At 42.7% G+C, this 16,434-nt stretch overlaps 1 protein-coding gene across 1 annotated transcript; it reads left to right on the top strand.

Annotated features, from left to right (window-relative positions):
- The first annotated feature begins 15,148 nt into the window (after window positions 1–15,148).
- LOC133714025 (probable prolyl 4-hydroxylase 9) lies at window positions 15,149–16,394 on the top strand. The gene is made up of 4 exons (XM_062140038.1): window positions 15,149–15,247; window positions 15,757–15,852; window positions 16,023–16,088; window positions 16,172–16,394. Exons 1-4 carry the CDS (start codon window positions 15,152–15,154, stop codon window positions 16,355–16,357), a joined length of 444 nt encoding a protein of 147 aa, XP_061996022.1. The 5' UTR covers window positions 15,149–15,151; the 3' UTR covers window positions 16,358–16,394.
- The last annotated feature ends 40 nt before the right edge of the window (window positions 16,395–16,434 follow it).

Raw genomic sequence — 16,434 nt, forward strand, 5'->3', positions numbered from 1 at the left:
CTATTCCATTTGACAGTTACTTTAGCATTTGAACTTTTAGCTTCTTTATACTATTCAACTACAGACTATACTCACAGACTACACAGTAGCTTCATTAGTCCTTACTTTTTCAAGATGCATAGCTAAAATTTAATACTCCGTACTCTGCACTCTCTTCTCATCATGTCATCCATATATGGTTCCTTGACTTCCTTTTGCAATGTCATTTGGCCTCATTTGAATAATTGAACCTTTATGGCTTTATCTTCTTTCTATTATTCAACTACAGAGTTACAAACTACATACAGAGTTACAGACATAGTCATAGACTGTTAATGCTCAAGGTCCGGCGGTAGCCGAACCTTCGTTTAACGCGGGTCCGGTGGGCGGACCGCTACTCTGTAGACTTGGTGATCTTCGCTAGCTGTCAAATGAAAGACAGGGCGTCAGAGGGAGACCGCGTTGGGCGGTCTTCACTTCTCCGATGCCTAAGTCAGTCCAAACATATAGACAGTATAACAATAAATGAGTAGTAAATGCGTAAGGAAGAGGAGAGAACCTTTTATAGGTGAGGAAGAAGTTGATCTTCTCTTTGTTTTCGATGTGGGACTGACGTGCTTCAGTCCCCAGCTCTGGGAGCTACTGATGCTATCTTAGCACGACGCGTGGCGGCGCGTCGGCGGTGATCTGGGGGTGATCCGAGGCCCAGGCTGTTGCCCGCTTGGCTGTGTATCTGCATGTTATTCCTTTGGCGGGAATTAGTACCTCTGGCGGTACAATGAGCGTAGCCCATTATAGCTAATTATGCTCGTAAATGTACATGTATGTACAAGTCCCCCAAGTCCCCAGTCAAGGAGGGCAATCTTGGTTGGGGAGTTGTTCAGCGGTTTGAAGCGTTATCTTCTGCTAGACTTGCAACAGCATAATTAGCGTCAGTGCGTTGTCAACCATGGATTTACTGAGCAAATGCTTTATACCCTTTCGGGTGGGCCCCTGCTAGGCCCCCCAGGGAGTCCCCCACTCCCCGGCGAAGATAGACCTCCGGATGGTCGGCAAATTGTTTGTTGAGGGGGAGCTGCACGGAGCAGAGGGTGTTGGGTAGCGAGCCCAATCTTTAGTACCCAAGTGACGGGGGTCAACGTGCCTGATCAGGGCCGTCGTAGACTGTTGACAAGTCCCCGTGTCCCATAGGGACGGTCTGACCGTGACGTCGCGTGGCGGTCGTTGTCAGAGTGAGGCGTGGCCTCAGGATCCGCCGCTGGCGGATATCCCCCCGCTGACTGTAGCAGGAAGCAGCGTCCAGTAGACGTGCCTGGCGGTACTTTATTAAGCGATATTGCGCTGAACAAAGTACGCAGCTTGCAAGTTGAAAAGGGGGTTCAGCTAGAGATGTGTAGCGGAAGACGCCCCGCTTGCAGGATGACAAGGGAGAAGGTCTGCTGGCGGGGTTTCGCTCAGCGGAGATTTCATCACTTGGAAGGTGACAAGGGAGAAGTTCCGCTGGCGGGGTTTCGCTCAGCGGAGACTTCGCCACTTGGAAGGTGATAAGGGAGAAGTTCTGCTGGCGGGGTTTCGATCAGTGGAGACTTCGTCACTTGGAAGGTGACAAGGGAGAAGTTCCGCTGGCGGGGTTTCGCTCAGCGGAGACTTCGCCACTTGGAAGGTGATAAGGGAGAAGTTCCGCTGGCGGGGTTTCGCTCAGCGAAGACTTCGTTACTTGGAAGGTGACAAGGGAGAAGTTCCGCTGGCAGGGTTTCGCTCAGCAGAGACTTCGCCACTTGGAAGGTGATAAGGGAGAAGTTCCGTTGGCGGGGTTTTGCTCAGCGGAGACTTCGTCACTTGGAAGGTGACAAGGGAGAAGTTCCTCTGGCGGGGTTTCGCTCAGCGGAGACTTCGCCACTTGGAAGGTGATAAGGGAGAAGTTCTGCTGGCGGGGTTTCGGTTAGCGGAGACTTCGTCACTTGGAAGGTGATAAGGGAGAAGTTCCGCTGGCGGGGTTTCGCTTAGTGGAGACATCGGGCGGTTAGTGATTTCTTCCCAAGTGGTTACTTCCATTAGACACTTCGTCTGATGGTGGTCGACACGTGGCCAACTCCTAGAGGGTTAGTGTCTGGAGGCTTGTCTCCTAAGCCTGGCCGTCTTCTCGCCATTAATGCTAGTAATTATGGATTCCGTAACCGAGGCGACGCTTCTGTTAATCCCGAGAGTAAGTGGAGACGTGGGACACATGTACGGCTGGTGCGCGATGTCGTTTCCGAGTGGACGACTTAGAATGCGTTGATGTTGACATAAAAGGGGGGGGAACTCAGCGAGATTTGACACTTTGCTAAGGCTTCAAACTCTTACTCGTCGTCTTCACGCCCTGCTCGTCCGAGACTGAAGAAAGAGGCTGCTGGAGTTTGGAGATATCGTTCCCGGAAACACAAAGATTTTCCCCACCGAAGATTATTGCTCACCATCATACCGGAGGTTTCACCACTAAGGTTGGTATTTTGATTCCTTTTCCCTGTTTCATTGGATCTGCTGTTTTATGAGTTTTGTTGTTTCTGTTTTTGGGATGCTTTCTGCTCTTCTTTGGTTTCTGAGGGTGTGAAGTGCGATTTGGGGGTGGGTTATGGTGTTTGGCAGAGAGTTGGTGTTTGGGGATTTGCTAGATGGTCGAATATGGGTTGAGTGTGTTTGTTCTTGTTTTGGCTTTTTCTGGGTAAACTGTTCTTGGTGTTCTTGGCTATAACTGATATAGGCCTAGGCTAGGTCTTTGTTTGAGCTAACTGATTTGGGTTTTAGGGTTTGGGATGCCTAACGTCGTAGAGATTTCGAGCAGTGAGGATTCCGGGTCTGACGTGTCGTTCAGCGTGGCGGATAGAGTATTTATTGATTCATTGCGTCCGTCTGCCCATGCAGGAACCTCACTGCCAGAACCGCTAGAGGTTGAGCCGCTACAGACCATACCCTGGGAAGTAGCCATGGGTCGTGCCTCGTGTCCAGAGAGTTCTAGGGCAGGGGAAGCCGCCGCGGCCAAAAATAGGCGTGACGAGCGGTTGGCGAGTAACAGCGCTGCCAGTGGGTCCGCTGGTGGGAGAGGATGCTGAGTCAGCGTGGGTTCTCCAGGACGGCACCCTTGTTGACGAGGCAGGAGGGCGGATGAACGTTGCTGCCGTCAATCGGGTGAAGCGGATGTTCCGGTTGCCGGGTTCGGTGAAGCTGCGTCCGCCGACGGTGGATGAGAAGGCGTCGATTCTCCCAGAGGGGTTTGCCGCCGTGCACGAGGCGATATTCCGCCAAGGAGTGACACTCCCGCTGTTGCCCAACCTTCAGATTTTGGTGTGCGAGTTTGGCCTTGCTTTTGGGCAAATTTGTCCCAATATGTGGCGGTTAATGCTGGCGCTGAACTCCCTATGGCGGTTGTCTGGTTGTGAGGGGCCAACCGTGGCGGAAGTGCTGCACTTCTACGAGCTGGTGTACGTGAAGCGCCAAAGTTGCAGAGGGCAGGTGAACTTGAGTCGCCGCCAAGGAGCGCCCAAGCTGATCGAGAATCTAAGGGATTCCATGTCCTACTGGCGGGGGACCTTCTGCATTGCCACGGCGGGGTGGGAATATCAGGCTGGGTCCAACGAGGGGGAGCCGACGTTTACGATTAAGTCGGAGTTTCAGCATATCCGAGGTTGTTTACCGGTTTCCGCTGAACATAGCTGGCGGTTTCACCTATGCATAGCCTTGTATTTCTACTAACGATTACTTTGTTTGTGCAGCGGGCTTGCGCTACAACCTGACTCGTGAAGAAGAGTGCCGCGTGGCACGCATCAGAGGCTGTTGGCGGAATCGCAACTTGCTGGATTTTCGCCTTCTTACCGGTTGGGAGCTATTGGTCGATCAACGACTGACTCGTGCCGTTGGTAAGAAGTCTCCGCCACATTGTACTTTCGATCAGAGTGCCCCAGGCTGACTGGTTTTTTTTTTTTTTTTTAGAAACTCCGCCAGGTAACAAAGCGAGCCGCGACGCTTTCGATAAGGCGATGGACCGTGCAGAGATCGACAACTTCCTGGAGACCATGTATACCTCCGGATTGGCGGCCCAGCAGACGGTCGTGAACCCGGAGACGCTGGCACTGAGCCCGTCCGAGGTTCCCGTGGTGCTACCTATGCCGCACCACTCCTACCTTGGTGGTGACGGCCTGCCGGTGGTTCATGCGGGGGCCCAATGTGGATGGCGGGAAGAAGGGAGCTGCTACCGCTGCGCCTCAGAAGGAGAGGGCGCCTGCAAACAGGCGCGGCTCTCATAAAGAGAAAACTGTGCTGCCGGCGGAGACTGTCACCGCCGCAAGGGAGGAGCCGCCGGCGAGGGGATCGAGGCCTGCTGCGAGGAACACAAGAGTGCTCCAGAGAAGGCGCCGGCAAAATGACTCCCCTGATGAGGAAGAGGGGGACGATGTGGAGACCATTGGGGCCCGCCAGCAGAAGAGGGCTCGACAAGCTCTGCTCAAGGAGAGAGAGACGCCCACGAGTGACCTAGACTCGTTCGCCGCGTACGCGGAGTTCATGACCGATGGTGAGCGGGAATTTCTCTACCACCTTTGCGAGCGGCTGGGGTTTGGCGGCCTAACGGGGATCTCGCGCCCAACGGCCATTGACCAGTCGCCCTTCAGCTCGGCCTTCGGTCACCTGTCGGTTGGGCTGCATGCCATGTTTGTGGCGGCGTCGAAGCAGCCCCGGGTTGAGCGGGAGCTTCGGGAGGAGGTCCAAGGACTTCAGAGAGAGCTGGCGGAGGCGAAGGACAGGCTGGCTGAGGTGGAACGGCGCCTGACCAAGGCGGACTGTGACGCCGCAGACGCCCGCGGCAAGCTGACGGTGGCCATCAAGCAGGACTTGGAGCTGAATGAACATGTCTCCAAGCTCGAGCAAGACATGTCCCTGCTGCAGGAACGGGTGGCAGCTAAGGATAAGAAGATTGATATCCTGCAGCGGGAGTCCGCCGCCAGGCTAGTTGACGTGAAGAAGCTGGAGGGTGAAGTCGCCCGCTTGAAAGCTGAAGGGAGTCGCGCTGCGGCCGCCACTGTTGAGGCATTCAAACAGTCGGCGGATTATAAAAAGGCCATGACTGAGGCGGCGAAGGCTGGGGCCCTAGCCAATGTGGAGATGCTGACATAGAAGGGCGCTATCGACTGGGCAAAGGCGTCCCAGCCTAATGTGCCGTCAGCGCATAATGCCCCGCCGGCGAAGGGTGTGGTCCCCGCTCAACCTGAAGGCGCTCGCTCAGGGAGTGGAGAGAGTGGCGCACGCCCGGCGGATGGGTCCCAGCGGACTCCTCTTCCCACCCAGTCGGAGGTCTCCCGTGCTGGTTTCCTGGCAGCTCATACCTGGGCAGATGGTACCATAGAGACTCCAAGTCCCACCTCCCGAGGGTCTGACCAAACCAGCCGTGCACAGCCGCCGCCGCATGCTGAAGGTGAAGATGTTGACGCCAACCCCTGATGTGTTGGAATTTTTCCTTCTTTTTTATTTTTTTTTTTGTGTAGCCGCTGAGGCGTAAAAATTTTTGTAATGACCATTTTTGGGTGGGGAGTCCCAGCCCTTTATATGAAATGAAGTTTTGAATTTTGGTGTTTGTCATGATATGCTTGTACCGCTAGGGTTTTGACTTAGAGTTTACTTTTGCCAATCAATGAAACATTAAAGGAAGGACTAAATACTATTTAGTCCTTAAAAAGAATACATCCTCGGTAATGAGATTCACAATTCACACTGATCTCCGTGTCTGCTACACTTCAGGCTTTGATATCCGTGTGAGCTATTCACACATCTGTCAATCAAATTCTCATATGGATGTGTGTGACAAAGTAGCAATTGCTACAGACAACTGTATAAATATTTATACAGATATTAGTCTATTTTTCCACATTTCTCGATACACACTGATATTTGTGCGTATTAACAATAATAATGCAAATTGATATCCGTGTGAGATAAAAACATGTCATGTCCATATGTTAATTAAATATTCACACGAATATCTGTGAGAAAGTAGCAACTGTGTAAAACTTCATACAGATATCAGTGGCTATTTTACATTCACACAGATGACAGTGTGAAAGTCGTTGTAACAGATGTCTCTATGAATTAAAACTCACCTTGCAAATTATAATTTTGCTATTATTTACGAATATCTGTGTATAAATGATTTACACATATATCAGTATAGACAAAATACTTGGTACATACAGATATCTGTGAGAAAATCTACTCACACTGATTTCAGTGAGTAAATGTGTAAGCATTTTCTTATGTGGGACCCAGTCATTCAGTTCACACAGATGTCTGTATCTACAAGTTAAAACTCACTGATTTTTTATCAGTGTGAGAGTCAGTGTGTTTAAAATCTGTGTGTGTTGCTCTTTTTGCTAGTAGTGCTTCTAATACCATTATTCTTACAGAAATTGTTAAACTCAGAAGAAGTAAATTCCCCTCCTCTATCTGTACGTAAGCATGCTATAAGATCACCACTTTCTTTCTCAACAAGCTGTTTAAAAATTTTTGAATACTCCGAATGCTTCTGATTTTTCACATAAATAATAAATCCAGACTTTCCGGCTAAAGTCATCAATGAAGCTAAGCAAGTACCTTTTACCACTGCTTGATATTGGTGTAATCGGACCACATATGTCGGCGTGAACCAACTGAAGCCTTTGCGACGCCCTCCATGAGCTTTTCTTTGGAATACTTTCTCGGTGCTGCTTTCCGATCAGGCAATGTGTGCACAACTTGCTTGGGGTCTTAAGAGAAGGCATCCCTTTCACCATCTTCCTATATTGCAGAGTTCTCAAACTTTTAAAATTTAAATGCCCGAACCTGCAGTGCCAAAGGTGTGACACATCTTCTGTAACAGCTTGGAAGCAGGAAGAGGTACGAAGCTCTGGAGCTTTGTCAGATGCTACCGAAGCTAGCAATACAAACATCCGATTTAAAGTCATCGATGTTTGCATAATCAGTCCCCTTCTCGGGTGATACAATCTGCATTCTCCTTCCTGAATCAAGATAGCGAGCCCTTTTTCCTGGAGTTGGCCAATACTAAGAAGATTGTTCTTGAGCTCTGGTATATAATACACCTCCGTTATCACTTGTGTAAGCCCTCCAATTTCCAGCCTTATATTGCCTTTGCCAGTGACTGCTAGCCTTGTATTGTCTCCGAGCTTAACTAGTTGTTGAAAGCTCTCATCCAGGTGTGAAAACCATTTTTTGTTTCCACACATGTGATTAGAGCACCCCGAATCCAGAAACCACACGTCCTCCCTCCTTGAGTTGTGCGACTCGACATGTGTCATCAATACCAGCTCTTCTTCCTCGTCTAACTCAGCATAATTGGCGTTCTTCTCCCAGCTAGGGCACTCATAATTGAAAGTGTCCTAGCCTGTGACACTTGTAGCACTCCACTATTGCTTTGTTAAAAGGCTGCCTTCCTCTACCTCGTCCTCTTCCCCTGAAGGTTGCACGTCCTCTTCCTCTGCCACCAACTCTATCCTCAAAGGACACCTTCAATGCTTGTTCTTCACCACCACGATCATGACCTCTCATCCTTTGTTCGATCCAAGTCATTCGACTCCTCCACAGAACCACACCACATAATCCCACTTTGAGGTCATTTGATCGCAATATCTTTTCAATGATGACGACTTGGGTCAGAGTCTCACCATGCATCTTCATCTTGTTAGCTATCGCCAGGGTGCGCGCAAAATAGGCATCAATCCCTTCTCCTTCCTTCATCTGCAAAACCTCGAACTCCCTTCGCAAAGCCTACAATTGAGCCCTTCTCACTCTTGTAGACCCCTGAAATTTTTGCTTCATTGAATCCCATATTGCTTTGGCTGTGCTTCTGTCCAGGACTGTCTTCATAATTTCTCGATCAATTGCTTGAAAGAGAAAGTTCTTGATCTTCAAATCCTTGAGTTTTGCATCTTCTACTGCCTTGCGCTGTGCCTCAGTCGCAGCCGCCGCTCCTCCACGTGGCAACACCGGAAGTCCTTCCTCCACAAGCGTCCAGTACTCTTTCGACCTCAAGAAGTTTTCCATCATCATAGACCAATGGTCATAGTGACCATCGAATCTAGGAATGCTGGCCTGAAGAAATTTGTCTTGAGATGAAGTCGACATCCCAAAACTCTATCTGAACCCCACGTCTCTCTTTTCCTCTCACTCTCCTTTCTCGTACCAAAATCAGGCCCCTGAGTGGGCTCTGATACCAGATTGTGAAGACTTAAACTCTAAGTATTTCACACACACTAAAATTCTCTAGAGAAAATGTCTTATTCAGTTCAATGCAATCATGGGCTTAAATAGCCTTACAAGAGTACTGGAATGGGAAATATAATCAATCACGTTTTATACTCCTAAAAACGTGGCTTACTAGTTAAAGACTGAATCAAACAAACTAAATGACCCCGTTGAATAGGGCTTATTAACAGAAACAGTGAAACAATCGTACTAACTTCCTCAGCAAGACTTTGACTACTTCAACAGGTTTTGGGATGAGAAAAGCAGCTCTCAATCATCTTGATCTATCATCATGATTGAAAACTGTGCCTGCTTGTTAGTCTCAACTCTCAAGTCTAGATAGGCCTAACTGCATGATCTATATCTTGAGAGAGCCTTTATCACTTAATGTAGCTATGTTTATATTTTCATCTTATTATATGTCTAGATATAAGAGAGTGTGCTGCTTATATCACAATGTTATGTTTAGAATTAAATACTTGTTACTCCTCAAACTTTTGCCTGAAAAACAGTTTAGTCCCTCGCCTTTCAAATTAAACTGGATAGTCCTTATTCTTTCTAATTCTCACACAACAGGTCCAAAACAGGTCTAAAATGACTATTCTACCCCCAAGATCCTTTTTTTATTTTTTTTCTCTCTCTTTTTTCAATTTCTCTCTCTTTTTTTATTTATTTTTTCTGCTTTTCTCTCTCTCCCTCTCCACAGATCGATCTTCTCTCTCTTTTTTCAATTTCTTGTCGCAAATACATAATTTAATAGGCCCAAACATACTGTGATAACCAGCATCATGAAAATACCTTCATCATCGAAGGCACGAAAAATATCAACAGTAATGTATATCTTCCAAGCACTGGTCAAACATAAGGGCAAGGAAAATACAGCTTCATGAAACGACATTGAAAGGTTTGTTACTTGTCTAAATACCAGAGGAAATCGAATTACATTTCAATCACAAAACCGAAATCAAATATCCAGACGAGAGGAAAAATTCCTCATAGGGTTCAATATTTCTACTCTTATTTAATATTTTTTCAAAAAATTCTCACTGACCAAACAGAGCTTCGTGGTTTGTCAATCCGATCAAAAGGTTATCAATCCCAAACTCAAAAGGAGCAAGTAAAACACAGCTTCATGAAACCACATCAAAAGCTTTCCTACTTTCTTGTCGAAAACCAATTGCATGGCAATTTCAAGTTTTGTGTTGTAAGCTTTTACGATCCTACCAGATTACAAACAAAGAGAGAGAAATTGTCACCTCACTGCTTCCGATCATCGCTTTCTTTCTCCGGATTCAGCTGAAGCTTATTGTTCTTATGTGTAGTACTAGTACTAGAAGCTGAAGCCGAGCCATTTGGAGCCAAAGAAGGCGGTGGAGATTTGACTGAGTTGGTGGTTGGGTTCATCAGAGTAGTCGTCGGAGGCGGCGGTGCTGCTGAGCCGGTTGAGGGAGTTGAATCGAAAGACGAGGGCGAGGAAGACAAAGACCCATTTAGTGGTGAGGGCGAGGGAGAAAAGCATAAAGAAATTGAAAAAAGAGAGAGAAGATCGATCTGTGGAGAGGGAGAGAGAGAGAAAAGCATAAAGAAATTGAAAAAAGAGAGAGAAGATCGATCTGTGGAGAGGGAGAGAGAGAAAAGCAGAAAAAATAAATAAAAAAAGAGAGAGAAATTGAAAAAAGAGAGAGAAAAAAATAAAAAAAGGATCTTGGGGGTAGAATAGTCATTTTAGACCTGTTTTGGACCTGTTGTGTGAGAATTAGAAAGAATAAGGACTATCCAGTTTAATTTGAAAGGCGAGGGACTAAACTGTTTTTCAGGCAAAAGTTTGAGGAGTAACAAGTATTTAATCCTTATGTTTATTTGTTTTTTTAAATCTAAATACAAATGTTATGAGCCTCTTTAATGTACCTTCATATATGCTTGCGTGGATTTGTTGAAATGATAGATTCTCTGTTTCGAAGATGCTGGGTATGACTTTAGAACCACCAAGTCCTTGCCTTTGGGAGAATGCATTTATGTTCCTCTCTTCCAGAAACTATATATTGACTTCTCTGTAGTTTTCCCTCTTTTCAATATTTTTTATGCAAACAGTTGAATGCAATGTGCAATCTTCCAACCTCTTTTTGGAAGTAGTTTCTGTTTCACATTCCCAAACTACTTGTGCTGTGGTTTCTTCTCCTTTTCTTCTTGGTTGCTAGAGTCCATTGCTTTTCGAATTGGATTGAGAGAAATTTCATCGGTAATCTTTTATTAGTGAACTGGCTAGTGTCTTCAATTGATCACATTGGTAAAGTGAATAATCGAGATGCTGATATGTGATTCAAAAGTAAGTCTCACAAGAAATCCCTTAAAATGACAAAAAAAAAAAAAAATCCCTTACTAAAAAGGCTATATATATAACTTTGCTCAGGTGCGGATATCCGCACCTATGAAAAAAGGTACGGATTTCCAGTTTTGACCCACTTTTCGATCATATTTTCACATCTTAACCGTTCAGTTTTTAGGTCCTAATGTATAGATCACTTCTGCAAAATTTCAGCCAAATTGGTGATCGTTAAGGCATCCAAAACTGCAATTTACACGAACGAACCGGAACCGTTCGTGTACATTGTTGTAAATTGCAGTTTTGGATGCCTTAACGATCACCAATTTGGCTGAAATTTTACAGAGTTGATCTATACATTAGGACCTAAAAACTGAACGGTTAAGATGTGAAAATATAATCGAAAAGTGGGTCAAAACCTAAAATCTGTACCTAAGAAAAACTGCAGACGTCCGTAGTGGAGAAGCGCTGTATATATATATATATGTATATATATATATATATATATATATATATATGTATATATATATATGTCTTGCCAATTGATCAGACGTCCGTAGTGGAGAAGCGCTGTATATATATATATATATGTATATATGTATATATATGTATATATGTATATATATGTATATATATATATATATATATATATATATATATATATGTCTTGCCAATTGATCATTCACTGAGATAGTCAATTTCATAACAGTTCTCATCAATACAATTGAGAATAATAAACCCAAATAGGCCTCATCAACGGGCCGGGCTGGGCCTTACTCCATTTTTAAATAGTAGCGGGCCAGGCTTTATTGTAAATTGAAGGATCCAAGTCCATCCATTTAATGCGGGCCTTGCGGGCTTTATTTACAAATAAATCTTTAAAGATAATATTTTTTATAAACTTATATTTATATATCATACACTCCAAAGAGCAACCTCTATCAACTTAAATAAAATGGGAAAACCGACCGTTGGATGAGATTATTATAATAAATTATGAGCGTGGTAAAAAATTTAGCCAATTTCACCATATTTTAGAATCCGATCGAATTAGTCAACCGTCGTCACTTGTATGTTTTCTTGGTTGACCGATGGCATGACGACTGCGAAACGTGCTTATTTTTTCACATCACGTCTGTAAATATTCCATCGATGGATGTGCGTACACATAAGATAAAAATTTCAATTTTAATTACAAAGAAGTTTGCCTATATCAATTTGCCTCCAAAAGTTGTATGACTTGTATATTGCATTTAAATTATTGAGGTTCATTCTAAAGCAACCATGAAGTGGAAAATGAATTTAGAGAAATCAACCGCTCGATTGAGAGATTGTAATGTTTTATGGTGATTGTAAAAAATTCAGCTAATTTGATTCTCGTTTCGAATTCGATCAACTATGTCAAATTTAGTTACTCTTATGAACCTTATATTTATATATCATACACTCCAAAGTGCAACCTCTATAAATTCAAATAAAATGAAAAAACCGACCGGTGGATGTGATTATTACAATAAATTATGAGTGTGGTAAAAAATTTTGCCAATTTCACCATATTTTCGAATCTGATCGAATTGGTCAACCGTTGTCACTTGTATGTCTTCTTGGTTGACCGATGACATGACGACCGCGAAACGTGCTTATTTTTTCACATCACGTATATAAATATTCAGTCAATGGATGTGCATGGACATAAGATAAAAATTTCAATTTTAATTACAAATACGTTGGCCTATACCAATTTGCCTCCTAAAGTTGTATGACTTATACATTGCATTTAAATTGTTGAGGTCTATTCTAAAGCAACCATGAAGTGAAAGATGAATTTGGAGAAACCAACCGCTTGATGGAGATATTGTAATGTTTTATGGTGGTTGTAAAAAATTCAGCCAATTTAGTTCTCGTTTCGAATTCGATCAACTAGGTCAAACTTAGTTACTCTTATAAACCTATATTTATATATCATACACTCCAAAGAGAAACCTCTATAAATTCAAATAAAATGAAAAAACCAACCGGTGGATGTGATTATTACAATAAATTATGATTGTGGTAAAAAAATTAGCCAATTTCACCATATTTTCGAATCCGATCGAATTGATCAACCGTTGTCACTTGTATGTCTTCTTGGTTGACCGATGACATGATGACCACGAAACGTGCTTATTTTTTCACATCACGTATATAAATATTCAGTCAATGGATGTGCATGGACATAAGATAAAATTTTCAATTTTAATTACAAATACATTGGCCTATACCAATTTGCCTCCTAAAGTTGTATGACTTATACATTGCATTTAAATTGTTGAGGTCCATTCTAAAGCAACCATAAAGTGGAAGATAAATTTGGAGAAACCAACCGCTCGATGGAGAGATTGTAATGTTTTATGGTGGTTGTAAAAAATCCAGTCAATTTAGTTCTCGTTTCGAATTCAATCAACTAGGTCAAACTTAGTTATTCTTATAAACCTATATTTATATATCATACACTCCAAAGAGTAACCTCTATAAATTCAAATAAAATGAAAAAACCGACCGTTGGATGTGATTATTACAATAAATTACGAGTGTGGTAAAAAAATTAGCCAATTTCACCATATTTTCGAATCCGATCGAATTGGTCAACCGTTGTCACTTGTTTTTTTAGAACATATATGCACATATTCTATATAGAATTATGAAAACTATATATATAAACACACACACACACACACACAGAGTATATATATATATATATATATATATATATATATATATATATATATATATATATATATATATATAAACACACACACACACACACACATATCTATATCTATATATATATAAACACACACACACACACACACACATATATAGTGGAAAATAAAACAGAGCATAAAATTAATACATAAATATAATAAAATTACTGATATTAAAACTGGTTATTGAATTGACTGAGATTGAAAATTAAATTACAAAACATAAACTTACTAGTTTGAATGCATGAAGGGTTTACAGTGAGTACAGAAGGGAAAGGGAATGACTAAAGCGGAGGCTACTCAACACATGAGTTGCTCCGCTAAGACTAGGGAGAAAATGAAAGAAAGAAATGAACTTGTGAAAAATGAAGCTTGTGATAACTGAAGGAGGGATGCTCCTTATATAGGACTTGACGCTCCGACAATTGGGTCAGACCATCTGCTTTTACTCGGAAAAGGCCAAAAACAGGAAGCAGCACGATTAGCTGTGTTTTTGCCTCGTGAGTGAATAGTAAAAAGTTACTGTTCATGAATAGTGAATTGTCTGTCTCGCGAATGAATAGTAAAAAGTTACTGTTCATGAATAGTGACTTGTCTGGTATTGGCTTTACTCGAAATCTTCATATGGATCTTGACTATCTTGGTAATCAGCCCATCTGGCTGTTTTACCAGGAGTGTCTGGATGACTGTGAGAAGAGGATGAGGAGCGGGAAGAGGCTTCTTCTTCTTCTTCTTCTTCATCTTCATCGTTACTGAGGTTAGCAGCTTGTTCTAGGAGTTTCTTGGCTAACTCTTTCAATTCTTCTGACTTGGATGATGAATCGGATTTTGCTTTCCCCTTGGATTTTGAAGAGGAAGGTAACACTACTAGAATTATGCTCATAGACATCATGACAATTAAATCGGTGAGAAATACACGCGATGTAAAACAATGTTAGTAACATCGATTCCTCAAAAACCGATTTGTATGCATATAACTGACATCGGTTTTGAAATTAGCCGGTGACAAAACTTTCATTTGAATTTTCAGAAAAACCCTGAGCGGCTAAGTTAAAAAATTTTAAAGAAGCGCGGGGAAGGAAAAGCTCATTCCCACACTTAGACATATTTGGACTAAACATTGACTTTAGCTGGCCCTAACACTATTCGACCAAACCTCGCTTTCCTCCTCTTCGTTCTCCTCTTTCGACCAATACCGTCCTCCTCTTTGTTCTCCGTCTCCGACCAAAACCCTCCTCGTCTTCGTTCTCCAACTCCAACCAGAACCCGACCCTCCTCGTCCTCCTTCTTTTCTGCGTCGGACCAGCTCCTCTGCTTGAAGACGGTGAACATAATCCGAGTTTGAGGCCGGTGATTTGGAGAAAATTTGAGCTTTTCTTTCATAGGTAATTCACGACTATGTTCAATGCATGTCTTCGAAGGATTTGTGAGTCCTTAATTCACTGATCTGCTTATTCAAAAAAAAAAATTCACCGATCTGCTTTTGTTTCTTAATTTGCTTCCAAGGATTTGATGGGTGTTTTTAGGTTTTGGGTTTACTTTTGTTTTCTGGTGGTGGGTTTGGTTCTCAAGGACTCAATGCTTGTATAAAGCCTCGTTCTTTTGGGTTTGTGATTCTGTTTTGCTCTGTTCCTTTTCTGATAGTCCGAAGCTTAAAGCTTCAAATTTTGGTGAGTTGTGCTTGCCAAGTTTGTGTCCTTTCCTTTTTTATATATGCATCAGAAACTTGAAGACTGGCCTGATAGTGTGATTGTTGATTTGAGCTTACGATTAAGTAACTAGAATCTGATGAGTGTTAGTATTCTAAAATTCGGTTCTCTCTTTTTCGATCAGTTCTGGGATGTTTCTTTCGGCTTATCGAGACAAGTCTGGGACTTTGGATGTCATTGAGGAAAAGATTGCAAGAGCAACTATGATTCCCAGGACCCATGGAGAGGTACTATTTAGTGTTTCTTTAATAGCCTGGAGCTTATCAACTCACAAAATCATAAGAAATATCGGTCTGTTGCATTGCCAAAGTGATTTATATACCTCAGATACACATAAGAATGTACTACATGCACAATTTTTTTGGTTGTGGGGGTGTGTGTGTAATGGGCAATGGTTTCAGGTTCTGTTTTTTGACATGCTGGTAGTGTTGACAATTTTACATAATCGCGGGTTTAATCTGGTTGTTAGTGGTAAATATTCCAAGTAATGATCAGATGCTGTGTTAATCACAGTGATGGCATTTCTCTTATGCTAATAACTATGTTTGACCCTGTTTATGAGTTTATATGCATGTGCCTCTACCCACCAAAGTAATTCAAAGTGATATGAACTCATTACAATATAAACTTTTGTCTTAATCACAATGATGACTTATCTTTTGTTGAATTAGTTAACCTTTTATTTCAGGCCAATTTGTAACATTGTCTGAGCTGTGAGGATATCATCATGTTTTAGGCATTCAACGTCTTGCGTTATGAGATTGGGCAGAAGTATAATTCTCATTATGATGCATTCCACCCGGAGGAATATGGTCCACAGACAAGCCAAAGGGTACATCTTCAGTATAAAATTCAGTTTTTCATTTGGTTATTATTTGTTTCTCCGTTAGTGGTCAATTTGCCTCTTCAATGATTAAACACTTCATATAACCATTAAGAAATTGTAATGATACCAAAAGGTTGTAAAGAATCCTTATATTAGTCCTAATTGACCTTGTGCAGGTTGTATCATTCCTGTTGTATTTAACTGATGTTGAAGAAGGTGGGGAAACAATGTTTCCATACGAGGCAAGATTCTTATTTTCTCTTTCTTTCTTTCAATGGCTCTTTTTGGTTCCTTGGTGATCATCCTTTTTTCTTTTTAGCTACAGAGTGGCTTGAACCTGGATGGAAAACATGATTCTCAGGAATGTATGGGTTTGAGAGTGAAGCCGCGCAGAGGAGATGGCCTTCTGTTTTATTCATTGTTCCCTAACGGTTCCATTGATCCGGTTAGTCTTTCATCCCATCATTGTCATTCTGTGAAACATGGAATTATAGAGATCATATGTCGATAAGGGTTTTATCACATTTTAGTTACTCGCCATTACTGATATTGCATAATGGTTGTGCTATACATTCATCGTGAAACAAG

Source organism: Rosa rugosa, chromosome 6 (assembly GCF_958449725.1).
Source record: "Rosa rugosa chromosome 6, drRosRugo1.1, whole genome shotgun sequence".
NCBI classification, from domain to species: Eukaryota; Viridiplantae; Streptophyta; class Magnoliopsida; order Rosales; family Rosaceae; genus Rosa; species Rosa rugosa.